The sequence below is a fragment of the Lissotriton vulgaris genome, chromosome 5 (genome assembly GCF_964263255.1).
Source record: "Lissotriton vulgaris chromosome 5, aLisVul1.2, whole genome shotgun sequence".
Classification (NCBI taxonomy): domain Eukaryota; kingdom Metazoa; phylum Chordata; class Amphibia; order Caudata; family Salamandridae; genus Lissotriton; species Lissotriton vulgaris.
Genome location: NC_141693.1, coordinates 988,124,601 through 988,146,065, shown reverse-complemented (window position 1 = coordinate 988,146,065; position 21,465 = coordinate 988,124,601). Strand labels below are relative to the sequence as shown.

The 21,465-nt window shown below is 46.9% G+C and overlaps 1 protein-coding gene across 7 annotated transcripts in view; it reads left to right on the top strand.

Moving 5' to 3' along the window:
- Window positions 1–21,465, top strand: part of CUTC (cutC copper transporter) — a 342,323-nt gene that overhangs the window by 60,468 nt on the left and 260,390 nt on the right. For 4 of the 7 annotated variants that reach the window (XM_086922591.1, XM_086922593.1, XM_086922596.1 and 1 more), the window contains exon 3: window positions 4,406–4,480. In XM_086922591.1, coding sequence (XP_086778717.1) covers window positions 4,408–4,480 — 73 coding nt within the window. In that variant the 5' untranslated portion in view covers window positions 4,406–4,407. Of the gene's footprint in view, window positions 1–4,089; window positions 4,233–4,288; window positions 4,329–4,405; window positions 4,481–21,465 lie in introns of those variants that run through there. The other 3 variants (XM_086922589.1, XM_086922595.1, XM_086922594.1) reach the window with 3 other exon arrangements.

The window sequence follows — 21,465 nt, the reverse complement described above, 5'->3', positions numbered from 1 at the left end:
TGGCCGGTGGCTGGCGACGCACATGCCTGCAGCAGTGTGCACACTGCAGCGCCTCTCCCAGCACACGCAGCACGCCCGATGCAGCCACAGGCCTCTCTCATGCTGCGCTGCCATGATCGTGTGAGACTCTGCTACTCAGAGTCCCGCGGCCGCTGGCTTCTTCGCACAGGCAAGCCTCACACTTCCTGCTTCCAACTACAGGACGTGAGGTAATGGACGCCAAACACTGGGACAGCCAGTTAACGCGAACTTGTCTCTCTGAGACGGCGGGCCCCGGGGTCCCGGTAATTTAATTGGGAAGGGTGATTCTCTCACATCATGACTCACTCTATCTTGTGGTCAGCGCCGCGCCGGGAGCCAGTGCTCTGCAGCCTGCACAGTTTTGCAAAATTGTAGCGCTACTAGCAAGCATGATTGAAGGGCAGGCAGCATATTTCAATTTGGGCATGCACAGGCTCCGATGTCAATTACTTTGTCTCCTGCTGCGCGCTAGCACCGGGCAACACTGAAGGCTTTCTTGTTCAGCTGATGTGCTGTCTTACTGCGGCTTCAGGGCGCTCGCTGAAAAGACACAACAAAGTGGGGTTCAGTCACAGTGACCATCGTACACTGGGCGGGAGATGGTATCACCGGGTACAAACTACAACGAATACTGAGAGAAAAACAAAAGTGTTTAAATAATAGTACTAGGAGAACAAGTGGTGCGCGCGCGCGCCACAGCGAGACGTCGGTTTTGCATTATCAGGCACTATAATGCAAAACAGATGTCGGCCGCGTGGGTAACAGACACCAGTAGGCCATGGGCGGGGCAAATGCGGGACATGCGCCTGCATTTGCCCAATTGTGTGCTGTCTTTGTTAGAAAGACGCACGCAACGCCCAATAGCCTGCAACAATAACAAAAGCACAAGCACAAGCTTGTGGTCAGCTTTCAGAAGCCCCTACATGAAGTCTGGCTGCGCGAGCACTGCTGTGCTCTGCAACGCTAGGTGCGAAACCTAAAAAGATAATTGTGACACTTCACAATATCCTAATTCTAGAAGTGTGGAAATCTGTGTGCTCACAATTTTCAATTGAATGATTACTTGAGGTGGCGTAAGCCAGCAATGTTGCTCTAATCATAACTTAGTCTGCAGTATTCTTGAGGCGTTTGTGATTGGGGTCATATGTTTCAGCTCAAGTAGGCTTAAGTTCACTCAAGCGGAGAGTTACAATTTCTTGGTAATCAGGCCCACAGATGTATAGACTGTGACTCCTTAGTGTACTCAAAATCTGGTATAATTCTTGAATGTTGTTTCTTTGTTACAGTATTTGTGTATGTCAAAAAGAAGCAGAAGCAAAAACTGCAAAAAGCACTACAGCAGGGGAGAGCTTTTTTTGTGGTTTGTAACTCACATTTGCTTGCTTTCTATTTGCTGCCTTTTTTTGTTTTAGGCTTTCCAGCAGTGTCCCTCCCGTGGAACATAGCCCGTTTACTGTATGCTTAGACTAGTGCTCGCTTTCTATAAACAGGCCTTTACATTTTGTTCTTATCTTGTCACATTTGCTGTGCATTCAAAGACAGAGGTCGAATGTCAGGCTCTGTTTTCAGAGGGAGCATTGGTGTTTCCTTTTCTTTCTCTAACTTCAAAGTGAGAGGATTTATCTGACAAACTGGGGGTGTGAAAGGAAAGACTTTGTTTTCTAGCACACCACAAAATGTATGACTGTAAATCAACTGTGCAAATGTTTCAGAATACACCAGAATTTGGAAAGCACAAATGAAGCACATTTTTTGTAATTTTGAAATGTGCTAGAAACAAATGTTTTAATACAGTCAGAACAAACCAGTACACTAGGTGATGCCATTTCCACACATTATTGTTTATGCACTGTATAGTTTTTTCAGTAAAAACGATATGTTTGTGCAAATGTAATGGTAATTTCAATTTTAAAAAGTGTTGTCTGTGATTGTAGTGCACTTCCCACCCATTCATACTCCACTCTATGCACTTGCACTCTACAACACACTATGCCACTCCACGCCCCTCTATGACACTCCTCTCTGTGACACGCTACAGCACTCCACTCTACTCCACTCCAGGACACCCCACTCTGACACGCTACAGCGCTCCAGTCTACTCCACTCTACACTACTTAACTCTACAACTCTTTACTCTACTTCACTCTTGGCCACTCTACAACACTTTACTCTATCCTTCTCCAATCTACTCCACGACACTCTAACACTATACTCCACTCTAGGACACTTTAATATCGCTCTACTCCTCTCAGTGTCACTCCACTCTGTGACACTTCCACGCTAAGCCACTCTACGCCACACCACTCCTCTCTGACACTTTACTCCACTCTGACACTTTACTCTAGGCTACGCCACTACTCTTTACAGCACTCCACTCTGACACTTTACTCCACTGTATGACACTTTACTCCACTCTACACCACTTAACGACACTCCAGTGTGCGGCACTGCACTGTATGCCTCTCCACTTTACGTCGCTCCAGTCCATATCACTCTGCTCCAGTCTGCGTCATTCCACTCTACAACACTTTACTACACTTCACACCAATTCACTCTACGACTCTACTCCCCTCCACTCTACGCCATTCCATGACAACCTATTCCACTCTACGGCCCTTCACTGCACTCAGTGCCACTCCACTCTACAATCTACTCCACTCTACACCCCTCCACTGTACGACATTCTACTCCACGACATTCTACTCCATTCTGTGACAATCTACTCCACTATACGACACTCCATTCTACAACACTCCACTCTACCCCTCTCCACGCAAAGCCTCTTTACTCTTGGCCACTCCACTCTATGCCGCTCCACACTATACTACGCCACTCCACTCTGACACTTTACTCCACTCTACTCCATGGCACTCTATTCTGTGGCATGCCACTCTGTTTCACTCTACGACAATTTACTCCACTCTTTGACACTTCACTCCTCTATCCGCCACTTCACTCCTCTATCCGCCACTCAACAACTCCACTGTGCGACACTACAGTGTACGCCTCATACTCTGTCACTCCAAAGTATAACACGCCTCCACTCTACGTGCCTCCACTGTACAACACTCTACACCACCGTACAACACTTTACTATGCTCTGAGCCACTCCCCGACTTGTCTTCACAACCCTCCATGACACTCTATGCCACTCTACGACCCTTCATTCCACTCTACTCCACTGTATACTACTCCCCTCTATGACGATCTACTCCACTCTGTGCAACTCCACTTTATGCCCTGTCACTCTACCATTCTACTCCACTCTACACCACTCTACTCAACTCCCTCTAGTCCACGCCCCTTTACTGTACTCTGGCACCTCCACTCCATGATACACTACTCCACCCCACTACGTCACTCTATTCCACCTTACTCAACAACACGCTACATCCTTCAACCACTCTACGCCACTCCCCTCTACACCACTCCACTCTAAAGCACTCCACCCTACAGCACTCTATCCCACTCCCCTTGACACTTCACTCCACTGTCACCCCTCCACTCTACAACACTCTACTCCAATCTACACTCTTCCACTCTGACACTTTACTCCACTCTACGACACTCTAGTCTATGCCACTCTACTCAACCCAACTCTACTCTGCAGCAATTTACCCCACTTTACAACACTCTACTCTACAACACTCCACGTCAATCTCTTCTAAGCCACCAACTTTTAGCCATGCAGAACAACAGTTACACTGGTGTACAAAATGGCTAAAACACACTGGCAAAGCCAATTGCTCTTGCATAGGCTAGATCTATTGGCTTTGCCAATACTTGACGTTAGGTAGATTTAATCTGCACTTTCTAGTCTACTAAATGTTCTCAAAATTGCTCTTTCATAGGCGAGACCTATTGGCTTTGCCAATGCTTGTCAACGATAAGTGGTTCTGAACTGCACCATCAAGTCTTCCAAATGTTCTCGATGAGGGGCGGGCTGTCCTCCGTTAACGTAGGTCACACCAGTTCTTTGCGCCGTGTCGGTGCCGAGCTGTACTGCTCTGGCACAGAGACAAGACCACGCCCTCGCCTTATGACGTGTCTGTTTACTAGCAGCACTCCACTTCCTGAAGGCGGTCACTAGAGCACGCCTCTGCTGCAGATGAAGTGTAGTGCATGTTTCAGACTCTGCTGCTGAAGGCTATTTTGGCTCCTCACCGATGTAATACGAGGATCATCACGCACTAGCGTTGCTTTGGGATTGGGTAAGCGCTGCAGTCTGCTGATGCGAGCAGTGTGTGCCAGGCTAATGCAAACACTAATGTGTATATTAAGTCGCTGTTATGTCATAGTTATTTAGAGTGAGTTCAGTGCTTGGAATGTATCATAACAGACTCGGACCTAAGACTTGTTTATCGGCTTTTTCTTTAACCCTTAGGAATGGCAGATAATGGCTTTCTCATGGAGGTTTGTGTGGATTCTGTGGAGTCTGCTGTGAATGCCGAGAGAGGAGGTAAGAGAGACGTCTGACCAAGAACACTGGTCACCAAGAGAGGGCCCCCCCCCCCCCCCCCCCAAAAACCGACAGCTTCGTGAGTGTCCGCCTTTCTACTGCGTGTTGAGATGTGTGTTTGTTTACTTCCTACCTACATCAAAAATTACTGTTTTTACTTCCACTGACATTTCTCCAGGTCCTATGATTTTCTTCCACCCATTCACATCGCCCAAGCAGTCCCATGCTGGTTTAAGTCCCTATGAAATGTTTGGAAATAAGTAGATGCCGTTGTTTTTTCGTGATTGTGCTTATCCCATAATAGTTGTACTAAATGTGCCCAAGTGTATGATCCTGGTTCGTTGCACATTCATACTTATAGTGGGGACCACATGCTTACTGACATACATTTAATCGAAAACGCACGTCACTTCAAATCTGCTGAAAAAGTATATATAGGGGTGTAAATATTCAATGTATTGTTTGTTTTCTGTCATAAAGTTTGTGATAATTTGAATAAGATAAAAAAACTGACATTGAGTAAGATGTCGAGGGTGGTCATAATAAATTGATTTCTTCCCTCTTAAAAATTTGTGGAGTAATTGTGGTTTGGGCAATTTGTGTTATTGAAAATGTGACGAAAGCAAGGGAATTATTTTGTAAAAGACTAAGAAGCACATAACATGCTGGGAATAACCTAGTGAAAGGGAGTCTGAGGTTTATAGAGGCTAAAAATAAGTGTTCAGTGAATGACTTGATAGAAAGGGCAGAACAACGGTGCTTCAGTATCGCTGTGTAGTTTTAAGTCCTCCACCATGCTTCCTAAGCTATGCACGGCGGTGCTTCTCTTATAACCTTTCTCCCCAGTTGGTGAAGTTCATCTTGATGTCACCATGGCCAATAGAAGGAAGTCTACCATTATTTTGTCCCTGTACATAAGCCAGTACTATCAACTATGGTCTTAAACATTGAGCAGTCCTGTAAATTAATACAAAAACAGCAGTCTAGATTAGGTTTCAGGAAAACCTCCCTTTGACAGGGATTCTGGGGGCTCGATACTTATCACTAGTCTACGGTACTAACATAACACACTTATGATATCTCTAGATATAAGGGAAACGACTACAGCTGTGAGATTAGGTTGTTTTGGGTGAGAGGTACCTAGCAACATATACTGTACCACTTGCTCAGCTCCATTGGAGATTAATTGCTAAAGTCGAAATTCTGTATAAAGTACCCAAAAAAACCAACCCTTGGAGATGAAAAACTCATAGTGTTGCTAATAGATGCAATAGAACATACAGTAGGAATTACGTGACGGAACCAGAAGAATAAACAAGCAGAAGGACGAACAAGACTAGATTTGCCAAACTATTGCTGAACACAGAAGAGAAATCTTTCTGCAAACTATGTCGCAACTTGGAGCTATGTTCTATGTAAGGAAGCTCAAAGCACCTAATGGGGGGTGCAAACAAGGGCTGCTTGTGAATTAACGTACAGGGAGCCAACAGGGATTGCTGACGGACGGTGTGACAGTATCAAACTGCACTTTCAAAAGATGGAAACTGGGCCACAACGCTGGTTGCTGGGCATGCTTTTCACTGGACTTCTTCAAGTATATACATTGTTGTCTTAACTGTGCGGTTCTATGTAATTTACAGCTCAGTGCAATGGCTTTTGGGGCTGTATTTTTGGGGCTGTGTGATCAGCAGATTATCGCTTCACTGTTTGCAGTAGGCTGGACTAAGGGTTTTCAACATGACCGAAACTGTGCAAATTCCATGCAATCCTGGAGACTCCAGCAATGCATTTACGTTTATGGGATCTTCGTTATTATTCAAAATCATTGAACATTTCCACTAATATGTGGGATGCAGGACACTTTTAAAAGACATATAATTGTTCCAAAAATGCATTCAATGAACAACCATAGGCGTGCAAACTTTTGTGTTCTTTATTTTTTAATAAAATTAGCTTGGTCAAGCAACTGGATTGAATATTCATTTTTAATTGTTCAATGTTAAATGGTCTAAAACGTATGAAATGGGTCCAGTATGCAGTGGTGTTCCATACATTGCCACTTTAAAGTAAGAATTTGTCCCAGGTAACCAGAGTGCAGTGTAGCAAGAATTTTAATGTATCTCATTCAGTGAAGCAAGGATCCTTGAACTCAGAGCGGTGTTATTTCACTTTGTGTTCCCTCAATTTGGTTTTAAACAACAATTTTCCCTTCCTCTCCCACTTTTCTTTTGAAGGTGAGTGGCATATTTTTATTTTATTTCTCCTGAACAATGTTTCTCTTTCCTCCCCTTAACATGCAAGCAAACAATTTCTGAATTGTGACTACCTGTCCATTTTTTTGGGAGAATTAAATGATTTCAATCACGCACTAAGTGGGCTGTGAAATGCTGGCTGAGGGACCCAATATGAAAGACTGGTTATCTGTTGCAAGTGGCTGCCTCCCCCTAAGTCCTGCCTTGGTCCTACCTCTCCATTTGTAAAAACCCACACATCCCTTCATTGTGCAAAGCGTGTTGCAAATGCTAAGGATGGAGGAATGAAGGGCCAAACCCCTGGTGAGGTTGTTTATCATTAATATTTCTGTTTTATTTCTTTTAGTTAATTTTGGGATTTAGTTTGGTATTCTAACTAGGGAAAAGTGGTGACTGTACTTCATCCCTAGGTGCAGTCAGTCAGTCAAAATCACTTTATTCGATACATAACTTTTTAAGATCATAAAAGTAAAAATGCACAATCTATAATAAAAAAAATACAGCTTTCATAATGAGAATGGTGACAGTAATTTGATAACAGACATTAGATTTAAAAACAAGGTTAAAAATACGTGATTCGTAATTAATAAAGCAAAGTGGTCCAGCCGCCTAGTCTTACATGAAAGAGGTAAATATGAGGCCACGGTAAAACATACTAGTTCATTTGGTAGAGATTGTAAAAAATTAAAAGCTGGGCGACATTGAGTAAAATGGTATTTGTGCATAAGCGGCTAGATAAGTCTTTTACGATGCGCCTTACAAAATTCACAGAAGAATAAAATATATAGATTTGATTGGAATGTGGGAGCCATCAATCGAGGGGTTAATATTTGCCATTTCCATTGCTGACATACAATATGCTTTGCTCAGGTAAATACCGAGAGCCCTAAAAGACCGAAGCTTAAGCTTGCAAGCACACAACCAAACAAGCATTTGCAATGCAATAGGTCTCGCATTCACACGAGTTTGAGCTATTGGCCTTTTAAATGACTATGCCTGTTAATTTATGTTTTAAAATAAAAATAAAAGACATTGTCATTTACAATACTAACAGCTTAAACTCTCGCAAATGCGAGACCTATTGCATTGCTATAAAGGGCCTTCTCGACTGCTTGTTATATTGTAAATATCAGAGGAAGAGACCAACCAGTGACGTGCACAAAGTAGTGATAAATAGTGCAGCGAAGAAGATGTATACGTTTTGTAAATTACACAGACACAAAGTGTGAAGTGAGAGTTACATATGATCAGAGCTATAAACACTAACAAAGCCCTCCAACACCTTTCGCTCTGTAATTACACTTTTGCGGCTCAGGCGGAAGAGCGAGGTGGGGGGGCTATTTCGCGCCCTCTCTGTGATTTGAGTGTGCAGTGTGGCATTCTGTAATGCCATTGCTATCTTTTGCCTAATAAAAAATAATACTCCAGCTGTAGTAGGGCCCTGGCTTCACCTCCTGGTGCAGGCAGGCTGTGCTTTATGGCATGCATGAAGGGAGGGAGGGACGGTCTCGGCTGCAGCTCCGGCCTTGTACACTGCCCCTGCTATTACTAGTGAGCGAGAGGTGCTGAGGTGGTGTTATTAGTATTGGTGGTGGTGGTGGTATTGGTGGCGGTGGTATTGGTGGCAGTATTGGTGGTGCTATTGGTGATGGTGTTGGTATTGGTGGTGACATTGGTGATAGTATTGGTGGTACTGGTGGTGGTGGTATTGGTGGTGATGGTATTGGTTGTGGTATTAGTGGTGGTGGTATTGGTGATGTTGGTAATGGTGGTGGTATTGGTAGTGGGTTGGTGGTGGTATTTAGTGGTGGTGGGGGTATTGGTGGTGATGGTAGTGGTGGTGGGGGTATTGGTGGTGGTGGTATTGGTGGCAGTATTGGTGGTGGTATTGGCGATGGTGTTGGTATTGGTGGTGATATTGGTGATGGTATTGGTGGTACTGGTGGTGGTGGTATTGATGGTGGGGGTATTGGTGGTGATGGTATTGGTGGTGGTTGTGGTATTAGTGGTGGTGGTATTGGTGATGTTGGTAATGGTGGTGGCGGTATTGGTAGTGGGTTGGTGGTGGTATTTGGTGTTGGTGGTGGTATTGGTGGTGGGGGTATTGGTGGTGATGGTGTTGGTGGTGGTTGTGGTATTAGTGGTGGTGGTATTAGTGATGTTGGTGGCGGTGGTGGTATTGGTAGTGGGTTGGTGGTGGTATTTGGTGTTGGTGGTGGTGATGGTATTGGTGGTGGTAGTGGTTTTGGTGGTGGTGGTATTGGTGGTGGTGGTATTGGTGGTGGTATTGGTAATGGGTTGGTGGTGGTATTTGGTCGTGGTATTGGTGATGGTAGTGGTATTGGTGGTCGTGGTGGTCATTGTATTGGTGGTGGTGGTACTGGTGGTGGTGGTAGTATTGGTGGTGGCGTTCGTGACGGTGTTGGTATTGGTGGTGGTAGTGGTATTGGTGGTTGTATTGGTGGTGGTGGTATTTGTATTGGTAGTGGGGTGGTGGTATTGGTAGTGTGGTGGTGGTATTGGTATTGGTAGCTGCCATTTGGTTAGAACCAACGGTGACCACGTTTATTTACTTACTACCTGTTAAGGCGATTGGCATGTAGGGCAGCAACGCAGGACATCCACTTCTATCTGTCTTGGTCACGTTTCTGTACAGTGCCACACTTGTCGTTCAGGATTCTCATTTCTGTTTCTACAATTCGTCTTCAGGCTTGCCTCTCTTTTATTTTCCTTCTGAGGTCTAGTGGAGTTCTTGTAATTGAGTCTTGTTCTCTCCTGATGGTGTTTCCTATCCACCTCAATCTTTTTTTAATAATGATGGTGTCAATTCCCTCTTGCTTGTATCTTGTGAGTAGTTCCTGGACGGAGATGATGCACATCCAAACAACATGCAAGATTTTTCTCAGGTTACTAGTTTTGAAGGGTGACCGTTTGGTGATATCACTCTCTGCCATCTACCAGCATTCTGATCTATACATGAGTGAAAAGGTGCGCCTCAGGATCAACACAAAGAAATCAGATCATGCCACTCAGTATCCCAAACCCTTTACATATATGGAGGATAGAGACAATTTAGCTACAACTGAAGAGTTCAGCTACTTGGGCACTACTATCAGACATAATAGAAGGGCAGGTAGTGACACCAAGAGCATACTATACAAGGCCAGGAAGGCCTTCAGGATGTTGAACAATGTGTTGAGGTCAAGTCAGTACAGCACCAACATGAGGCTTTTACCAGAGCTGCGGTCTTTCCATTCTCTTGTAACCAAGTTTAGGAAAGCCATTAAAGCCTGACTTTGTAACTAGTAATATTTTCTCCTCTGTCTTTCTTTATACTGTTATGTTACTTCCTCAGCACCATGAAGCCCTGCAATGTTTGTGCTTTGCGAATAAATCTAACATACATTACATTTGTTCACTTGAACTGAATCCACTGTTCTGAGACTGCTTCAACTTTAATGTATTGAAAATTATTTGCATAGACAATTTTGCACCATCATACCATGGCTGCTCCAATATGCGAGGAATTATCTTCATTTAGCCAGGGACAGTAGTATGCCAGGGTGGGCTCCGTCATTCCTTGGGCACCTACAGTATATCATGAATTGCCACCGTAATGCAGGGTCTAGCATTATGGATGCCCACCATAGGTCAAGAGTTACTGCTATTATGGAATGGCTACCCATAAAATGGCACACATTTCCACCATTGTGTCAGGGTGAACATTATGTAAGGGTTGGGAAGCTTCATGCAATTGATGCCCAGATCTGTCACCTCTGCTCATACTGCTTTTCTGCTATGGGAGGACACCATTGTGCAATGGGTGCGCTAAGGTGCCAAGAATGACCACCATCAGTCAAGGCTAGCATTGTATCAAATATGGGCACCATCATAACATGAATCCCCGCAAAATGCTAGAAATACCCATATTATAACAAGACAAGCATATTGGGCCAAAGGTTGATACCACCATAATACAGAGGTTCACAATAGGTCAATAATTACCATCTTTCTATATGAAAAGCTACATGTATACCCACAAGTTGTCAAGAAATAATACTGTTATGCTAGAGCTAGAATTCTACCAGGATTAGGCCTTATGCCATAGATGCCTACAAGTTGCCTAGCATGTGTACCATTGTGTCAGGGCCTCCCATTTAACAAATGTGGGCATCTTACCATGCATGCCTATGCTTTGGCCAGAAATAGTTGTATAGCATTAGGACAGGGGTGAGCAGTGAGCATCATGCCATGAATGCCCAAAAGTGGCATCTTTTGCATAGGAATAGCAGGTTATCTTGGTAGCCAGTGAAAACAAGACCACTCCACCGAGACATTTCTTTTTTTATATTTACCTTCCGCAGACATCCTGACTTCCATTGACGATCTAGGCTGCTAGATCATCATGGACTGGCTGCTGCAGGTGAAGCTCCTAATAGGTGCTTTTGAAAGGTTGGAAGGTGAGTGGGTGTGTCTTGAGCAGATGGAACTACCTCGACTGGTGAAGGAGAGATGGATGGAAATGCCTCACTCCATCAGGGAGAGAGGGTGAACAGTAGTGCCTTGGGAGATCGGGGCTGTAGTGGAGGGGTGTGATTTGGCAACAAGTGGAGGAGGCAGATGAGTGAGACTTTTCTAGAGGAGAGGAGTCATAGAAATATGTGGGTATGCTCTGCAATGGAGCATACTTTGTGCCTTCGACAGAATCTCTGATTTTCCTGGCAGCTTCCCCTTGGGCAGAGGAATGCAAAATTTTGTAGCTATCGTAAAGGAAAGTTTCGATTCTATTAAGGACGCGGAGGCGAGGATTAGGCTTTACTTTCTCCATTTAATTTACTCCAGCAGCTTTTATCAAAACTACATTAACAATAAAAAACGACATTTCCCATGATGCAGAGGGAAATAGAAAGCGAAAAAGTCCAACAGAGCTGACCAATCCTGAACGAGGTTATCCCACAACTTCCTTTGAGGGTGCTCTACCCTCCTCTTTCTTCCTGCGACTAAATCAAGACAATCTTCAGTTATTCCTGTTTGCCAGCATCCGATCTAAATTAAAGAAGGATAGTTGTATGTTTGAGAAATGTAACATAGCACGTACATCCTCAAAACAACAGTGACAGTCACATTCCAGATAAGAATGATACAAACATTTCAAGGCATTGTGAAACAAATCTAATTGTAAACGTTTTACTCACCACAGATATGTAGGTGTTCTGGGAGGGTTCAACAGAAAGGGTGGGCTAATCCTCGTCTCTGCGTCCTTAATAGAATCAAATCTTTCCTTTACGATAGCTAGGACATTTTGCATTCTATGGCAGGACCGGAAGCTTCACATTAGGCTAGTTTAAAGCTTGTCCACCACCTAGGAAGCCAGTGATACCACTGGTTTAAAATAAAAGCTTTAGAAGGTGGAGTCTGAGGACCAGTCTGCGTCATAAAGGATATCTTCCAGCCGCGCCCCCAGGAAAAAAGCCTTTGATGCCGTTGCACCTCAGACAAAATGAGCCCCAAAACGGGAAGTAGCGGTTCGAGGCATGTGGGCTGCTAAATTCATATCTGTGCATAGATCGCCGCCTAGTGTTGGGTCCGGATGATCGCACATTGTTGTCCTGGAAGAGTCTTCGAAGTATCACGAGATAGGTGGCTCCTCCCCTGGACTACAGTGCGCATGGGCATCAACTCCATCCTCAGATTGTTTTTTTCCGCCATTGGGTTCGGATGCATATTGGTTCACTCAAGTCGGAATCGATAAAAAAGTTTCTTTAGGCCAAAAGGCCTTTAGTTTTTTCGTCGGTATTGTCTTGCGATCGGTGCCCAGTTCTGTTCCAGCTCAGTTCCCGAGCCGGATATCCAGAAGAGCTGCGTGCTTTTCGACGCTGAAGGCCCGGTCGACGCCAGAGGCCTTATCGACGATCCATCATGGAACGGAGCCCGTTCAAGAGATGTCCCGTGTGCAACTCGAAATATCCCCACATCGACGTCCACCCGGTGTGCAACAAGTGCCTGTCGCCGGATCATGATGAAGCCAGCTGTATGGCTTGTTCCCGTTTTCGATCCAAGAAGACACTTCTGCATCGGCGCGCTGCGCGCAAGGAAGCCCAGCAGACGGCACCTGAACTGGTGGACATCTTCGATGCCGGGGATAATGAAAGAGCAGAGCGGGAGGTTCGAGAAAACCTGTCGGATCCCGCATCGGAGGTCGACTCCAGCTACGACGCTGATGTTGAGATGCTCGATGCGGAAGAGGTCGTCGACGAGGTAGGAGATGACGATGGGGCCTTTTGGGCCATGGAAGACAGCTCGAGCGAGGAGCTAGGCCCACAAACTGATACTGGGGCCAAAACACTTCATAAGGCTCAGGTCAAGGGATCGCCACAAGGCCTTACCCAAGATCTTCCAATAAGGTCTACGGCCCCGCCTTCGGGCTCGGCTTCAGACATGTCTAAGAAGCCGCAAGTTGCGAAATCGAAACCGAAAGTGAAAGCTCCGGTGTCTACGCAACCAAAAGCACTTGAGGCTAAATCGAAACCGAAAGTGCGTATTGCTTTGGTCGGCTCGAAGTCCTCGGATCTATCGGCACCGACGAAGCAGAAAAGCGTTATCGACCCGAAGAGGCCGCTAAAGGGCGTCGAGCCAAAGTCTGGCACGCCGAAGGCAAAGGTCAAGGATGTCGACCCGAAAAAATCGGCGCCGAAGACAGTCAACACCGACAAAGGACTCGGTGATCAGAAGGTTCTCGAGCCTCCGCGTCGGCCGGAAAAGGCTAAAAGCAGTACAACCCCCGAGTCCACGCCTGGTGGTGCATCGAAGGATTCCGTCGAGTCGACGCAGCCGTCCGCCTCCTTCTCGAAGCAGGTGGCAGAATTCCTGAAGCGCATCAAGGACAAGGCTTGGGCTGTCGGGCCTAAGGATCCTCCACCTTCGAAGCCTGCCGATAAGCCTCAAAAGACGTCGGCGCCCATCCACTTCACGCTGCCACCGAAAGTGGTGCCGAAGGCTTTCATTCCTAAAATGGCCGTCGACGTGCCGGAGAAGGGGTCCACGGTGCCGAAGCCAACAGCTGTGGTCTCAAAGCATCGACAGTCCTTGCTTGAAGAGCAACAGGAACAGTTTATCGATGCTGAGACAGGCAGACTTTCTATTAATAAACGAAAGATCGCCCCGGAACAGCCAATGCAGTCCTATAAAATCCCACTAAAAAAAGAAGAAGAATTCTACTACAACACCTGTTCTTGTGGAACCTGTATCTCCACGTGGCCATGATGTCTCGCCCACTTATTCAGATGTGTAGACTGGGGAAGGTGATAATGACGAATACAGCTATCCTGTGGACACTGATCCAGATGATACTAATGAACCTTGGGCAGATGCTGCTGACCCTGGAGATCCACACACTGCTCCAGACACTCATGTGTATGCTGTAAAAACATCGCCTACTGAGGATTCGGCGTCGTTTAATGCACTCATTGAACAGGCAGCCAAGAATCATGACGTCCAGCTCCATGCTGACCCTATTGAAGTGGACTTTCTGTTCGACACCTTTTCCACCTCAGAGAAGACTGTCAAGACTCTGCCTATGTTGAAGGGTGTCTTGGAGCATGCTGGGGAAAAATTTAAGGAGCCTACAAGAGCCAGGGTGATAAACCCCAGGATTGAAAAGAAGTACAAACCGGCGCCTGGGGACCCTACCTACATTAAGGGACAGTTGCCGTTGGACTCTCTTATTGTTTCTAATGCCCGGAAGAGGGCTAATTCACAAACAACGGGTGATGCTCCTCCCCCAGATAAAGAATCTAAGGTGCTAGAGGCATCAGGGAAAAGGGTGGCAGCTCAAGCGGCCAATATCTGGCGCATTTCAAACACTCAGGCACTCTCAGCCAGGTATGACAGGGCCCATTACGACACACTGGAGACCCTGTTACAGCACCTGCCAGATGAATATAAGGAGGCAGCTGAGATGCTCTTACAGGAAGGGAAGCTCATATCCAATGCTTAAATAAAATGTGCACTGGACGCAGCAGACACCCCGGCCAGAGCCGTTAACACTAGTGTCATGTTGAGACGACATGCCTGGCTCAGAATCTCCGGGTTCAAGCCAGAGATACAGACCACCATTCTGAATCAGCCAGTAAACCCTGATCATCTATTTGGCCCAGAGGTGGACACCACTTTGGAGAAAATCAAGAAAGACACTGAGACTGCAAAGTCTATGGGGACTCTACAGTCGCAGCAGTTCAGGGGTGGTTTTTTTCGTCGCTCAGGCAATAGAGTTGTTTCCAGAGGCCAGCTGTCCCAGCAAACACAGTACAATAAAGGTGGCGCGCAAACCACATACACTAAACAAAGTAGAGGTGGCTATCGTGGAAACAGTGCCTAGGGCAGAGGTCGTGGAAACAATAGCTCCAGGTCCTCCGCCACTAACAAACAGTGACGCCTTGTCACTGCCCCCCGACCATACAACACCGGTCCGGGGGAGACTTCAACAGTTCCTGCCAGTCTGGAAGTCCATCACCACAGACAGGTGGGTCACAAAGTTTATCCAGTACGGTTATTGTCTGGAGTTAACATCCACTCCACCCAACATACCCCCAAGACACCGTCCTATGTCCACAGAGCATTTGCACTTATTGCAGCAGGAGGTACACGTCATGCTGCAAAAAGGAGCAATCGAGCTTGTGCCTGTGGAAGTAAAAGGCACAGGAGTTTACTCACTGTACTTCTTGATCCCAAAAAAGGACGGGTCCCTCAGACCCATACTGGACCTCAGATCCCTCAATCAGTACATTCTATCAGAGCACTTTCACATGCTAACACTGCAGCAAGTCCTACTGTTGCTCAGTCAGGGAGATTTTCTCGCAACATTAGATCTGAAGGATGCGTATTTTCATATTCCACTGCACCCGTCACACAGAAAATACCTCCGGTTCACCATCCAAAATCAACATTACCAGTTCCAGGTCCTACCTTTCGGAGTCACCACGGCACCCAGGGTGTTTACAAAGTGCCTGGCGACGGTGGCGGCACACTTACGGAGACAGAACATTCACGTCTACCCTTATCTGGACAACTGGCTTATCCAGGCAAGGTCGGGCCAGCAGTGTGCCGCCCACATGTCCCACACTATTCATCTTCTTCACGATCTGGGATTCTCACTGAATTTCCCAAAGTCCCACCTGTAACCCGCCCACATACGGCAGTATCTGGGTGCGACCATCGACCCTCTGGCAGCCAAAGCACAGCCAAATTCAGTGAGGATCAGCAGCATTTAATCGCTGATACAAAAATTCAGACCTCAACACTCGCTTCAGGCCCGAGTGTTCATGCAGTTGATAGGCATGATGGCCTCCTGCATTTTCATAGTCCCGCACGCGAGACTACATATGCGTCCGCTTCAGGAGTGCTTAGCACGTCAGTGGAATCAGGCTCACGGACAGTTGAAAGACCTAGTGTTGGTAACCGGTTGTGCATACAACTTTCTGCATTGGTGGAATCCACAAAACCTTTGCAAGGGACGACCGTTCCAGGAGCCTGTGCCACAGATCATTCTGACGACGGACGCATCTCTCCAGGGTTGAGAGCTCATGTTCTCCATTACACGGTGCGGGGACTATGGACAACGCAGCAGAAGAAGATGCACGTCAACGTTCTAGAACTGATGGCTATCTTCATGGCGATGAAAGCATTCAAAGTACATCTGTGCAACAAGCTTGTGTTGATCCGGACGGACAACATGACGGCCATGTACTACATTCAGAAGCAGGGAGGTACACACTCTCCACAGTTGTCTCATCTGGCTCAGAGCATGTGTAAGTGGGCCATTCAAAGGAACATCTTCCTCATGGCGGAAAACCTCCCGGGCAAGGACAATCAGATGGCGGACCTGCTCAGCAGGTACAGCCACCAAATGCACGAGTGGGAGATACATCCATCAGTACTCCACCCGTACTTCCAACGGTGGGGTCATCCAGAGATAGACCTGTTCGCCACAAAGAAAAACGCCGAATGCCGAAGCTTCGCCGCCAGGTTTCCACACCCACAGTCGCAGGGCAATGCGATATGGATGAATTGGTCAGGCATCTTTGCGTACGCTTTTCCCCCAGCGCCTCTAATACGGTTGGTGGCATGCAAGCTGAATCAACACTCGATGACTCTAATCCTGGTTGCTCCGACGTGGGCACGCCAACCATGGTACACCACGTTTCTAGAACTATCTGTGGTACCGCATCAAAGGCTGCGCCTCACACCCAGACTTTTGACGCAGAGCCATGGCGACATTCAGCATCCAGATCCGCAACAGCTCAACCTGGCGATCTGGCTCCTGCGGTCTTAGAGTTTGGCTACCTCAACTTGCCTCCTGACTGTATGGACATCATCAGGGAAGCAAGGAAGCCCACCACCAGAGCATGCTATGCGGCGAAATGGAAGTGGTTTGTCATTTATTGTGCAGACCACAACATCAACCCCCTGGACGCATCTATTCAAAACATCATTTGTTATCTGTTACATCTATACAAATGAATCTGGCCTATGCTTCCATTCGTATACATTTATCCGCAATGGCTGCTTATCTCCAAAACAGGCAGCATCTCTCCCTTTTCAGAGTGCCTGCCATCAAAGCTTTTCTGGAAGGACTGAAACGAGTCATTCCTCCCCGGACCCCACCAGCTCCTGAATGGAACCTAAATGTGGTCCTCACAAGACTGATGGGTCCACCTTTTGAGCCACAGCATTCATGCGAGATTCAGTTCTTAACATGGAAAGTGGCTTTCCTGATAGCGATGACGACGCTTTAGTAAACTCCAGGCACTAACTATCCAAGAGCCATTCATACAGATTCATTCCAACAGGGTGGTGCTTCGCACTAACCCTAAGTTCCTTCCTAAGGTGGTTTCACAGTTCCATATCAACCAGACTATAGAACTGCCTGTGCTCTTCCAAAATCCTGAGTCAGTTGCGGAGAGAATGCTCCACACGCTTGACGTCAAGAGAGCCTTGATGTACTACATTGATAGGACCAAAGATTTTCGGAAGACGAAACAACTATTTGTTGCCTTTTCGCCACAACACAAAGGCAATCCCATTTTCAAGGCTGGTATAGCCAGGTGGATCGTTAAGTGTATTCAGATCTGCCATCAGAAAGCCAAGCGCACTCTAACGATCCCCCCGCGGGCCCACTCCACCCGGAAGTTGGGGGCCTCCATGGCTTTCCTTGGAAATATTCCTTTAGAAGACATATGTAGAGCAGCCACATGGTCTACCACACACACATTTACAAAACACTACTGTGTAGATGTGCACTCCAAACAGCAGGCAGATGTAGGGCAGGCTGTTCTAAAAACACTTTTCCAAACTGCTGCAGCTGGCACAGGCGGCCGCCGCTAATGGAGGGACTGCTATGTATTCTATGCACAGATATGAATTCAGCAGCCCACATGCCTCGAACCGAATATGCTACTTACCAGTATGCATCTGTTCTTGGCATGTAGGGCTGCTGACATTCATATCGCCCGCCCTCCTCCCCGGCGCCTGTGGTGGCTGCAGCACTCAGAAATACTCTTAGCATGGTCATCATTCACGAAGTTTCACTCCATCTTTGCCACAATGGCTAAAAACAATCTGAGGATGGAGTCGATGCCCATGCGCACTGTAGTCTAGGGGAGGAGCCACCTATCTCGTGATACTTCGAAGACTCTTCCAGGCCAACATTGTGCGATCATCCGGACCCAACACTAGGCGGCGATCTATGCACAGATATGAATGTCAGCAGCCCTACATGCCAAGAACAGATGCATACTGGTAAGTAGCATATTCGATACCTGCCTCCTGCATCGTCCAGTGAACCCATTGCGCAATCGTAGGGATGAGACCGCCTGTGTGGTTTGGTGAGGGCTATAAATAGTTGTCTGACGGGCTGTGGCCGTATGTCAATTGTCGCCACTTCATAGGCCTTGAGCGCTCTAACCACACATAATTTAGGGACATCAGGAAAAGCAGTATAGGATACTAACTTTGAATTGCTTTGGTTCCTCTAGAAATATGAAAAAATAACTCCCTCCGGAGTGAAGACTCGGCCAGTAAGGTCAAGGGCCCACACATCGGAAACTCTGCGACAGGATATCAAACACAGAAGGGTTGTTAGCTTTGCCAACATATGTTTCCTAGACAAGTACTTATTGGATGGCCATGCTCGGAACAAGTCCAATACTTTATTAACATCCCAGAAAACTGAGTAGCAAGGTTCCAGGGGCACGGATAATCTGATACCCCTTAGAATCTTGCTCACCAGAGGATAATCGTTCTGTAGGCTAAGCCTTCTCTTGCCAACGAGGCTAAGAAATTAAGGATGTATGCAACATCTGCCCCCATCAAATCCACCTGTTGTCGAAGACACCATGGTACTCCCCTAACGTGACCAAGCGGAACTGTATCTCTTATTGGTGTTCTCTGCCCAGAACTTTGCGAGTAACAAGGCATTGTCTGCCGAAAGGCCTGGCACCTTGTAGCGTTGCTTGTAACCTCCAGGCCATCAGATGAAGACCGCCTGTGACAAGGAGGTGATGGGGATTCCCCTGAGGATCCTTGAGGAGACCCTGACCGAGGGGTAGACGGATTGGAGAATCCCAGGAAAGTTCCATCAGAACTGGAAACCAGGCTTGTGACCTCCAGATCGGGGTGATCACCACCTGATCCGCCTGTTGTCTCCTCACCCGGGTTGACACCCTCATTATCATTGCGAAGGAGGGAAAGGTGTAGCCCTGCACCCCGCTCCAATCCTGGAGGAATTCATCCACAGCCTAAGCTTCCGGAACCGGACGCCGAATGTAGTACCTTTCCAGTTCGGCATCCAGTCGGGAGGCAAAGAGGTCCATCGAGAAGGGGACCCAACAAGCTTGGATTTCCCGAAATACTTTGGGATGTAGCTTCCACTGACTGGCATCCTTCCAGTAGCGTGAGCACCAATCCGCCACCTGGTTTGACGATCCCGGAAGAGCTTCCGCTGATAGAGATATCAGGTTGGCCAGGCAATATTCCCAGAGGTCTTGTGCCAGATTTGATGAAGCTTTGGACCTTGTCCTTTCTAGATGGTTGATGTAGCGAATCGCTGCTACATTGTCCATCTTGAGTAGGATGCAGCATTAAACCTTGTCTTTGGTCCAGCATTTCACAGCAAAAGAACCTGCCATTAATTCCAGCCTGTTTATGTGGAGACCTTCTTCGGAGGAGGGCCATTTTTCGCCGGTAGATACTTCTGCGCAGCGGGCACCCCAACCTGAACCACTGGCGTCTGATTCTATCACCAGGTCGGGTTGAGATTCGAAGATGGCCCGGCCATTCCAAGCCTCCATGTGGAAGATCCACCATTGTAACTCGGTCTTGGCATCTTCTGAGAGGAGCACAATCGGGAATAAGTGAGGCCTTTGCGCAGATGATGGTGACTGAATCTATCATGAAGCCCAAGAATTGCATCTTCTGAGAAGGCATAAAATCTGATTTGGGTTTATTGATCACAAACCCCAGGGACTCTAGAAGTGTTACTGCCTGTTGCAGTTGGACGCGTAAGCCTTGGGGACATTGACTCATAAGTATATCGTCGAGATACCCCCTCCGATCTGAGGCGCTCCTCCACTGGCTTTATCACTTTGTTGAAGCACCAAGGAGCGGAGGATAGACCGAAATGAAGGGAGGTGAATTCGAAGCTCTGTGAATTCCACTGGAACTGAAGAAAACGTCTTTGAGGAGGAAAGACTTTGATCGTAAGGTACGCATCCTTGAGATGCAAACAGACCATCCAGTCCTGTTTCTGCAGAAGGTCCCTGAGGATGTGAATACCCTCCATCTTGAAATGGTGTTAAATTAGCGACTTGTTGAACTCCTTAAGGTTTATTATTGGGCAATACCCCACATCTCTTTTCTCCACGAGAAAAATGTTGCTGAGAAAACCTCGAGGATGCAATGTTGAGGGTAGGATCGCTCCCTTCTGCAACAGTTATGAAAACTCCCTGTTCTATTAAGTTCATCTGATCTTTCGGAATATTAAGGGTTTTGGGCGAATCGGTTAAGTCGGTAACTCGAAAAACTCTATTTGGAACCCTTTGACAGTCTGTAAAACCCAGGCGTCTGATGTTAGTGGAGACCAATTGTGAAGCAAAAATTGCAGTCTGCCCCCTACTTGCACATCCCCGAGCTCTGTACTCTCACCTTGCTGAGTGTTGTAGGAACCATTTCCTCTTCCTTTGCCACCCCTTGGGCGAGGGTATGAGCTGGTGGGGTAGAACTTTCCGAATTTCTCTGGATCTTACCACTGTCCTCTACCAGGTTCTGCCAATTTGTAGGAGGCTTTGTTGTAGGGACGGCCGGTCGAGCGCCACCAGCCACGACCGGTTGGACCAAAAACACGTGGGGTGAAGTTGCGCTTTATGGACGTTTGGGCCTTATCCAGCAAGTTAAAAGTATTTAAAAATTTGCCCAGTTACTTTTCGAAGGGCTCTCCAAAGAGATTACCCTCCACCACTGGACCAGCCTCTTATGTGGCCAGTTCCCATAACCTAGGGTCTATTTTTATCATCAGAGACCTGCGACGCTCCGTAGAGACTGCCGCATTGGCGTTTCCTAGAAAAACAATCGCCCTCTGAGCCCAACTGGAAAGGGTGTCTGGGGAAAGGCTGCCCGTGGCTTTGGCGTCTTCCGCCATGTCTAGAATCTTAGCCAGGGGGCCTGCCTTGTCCAGGAATT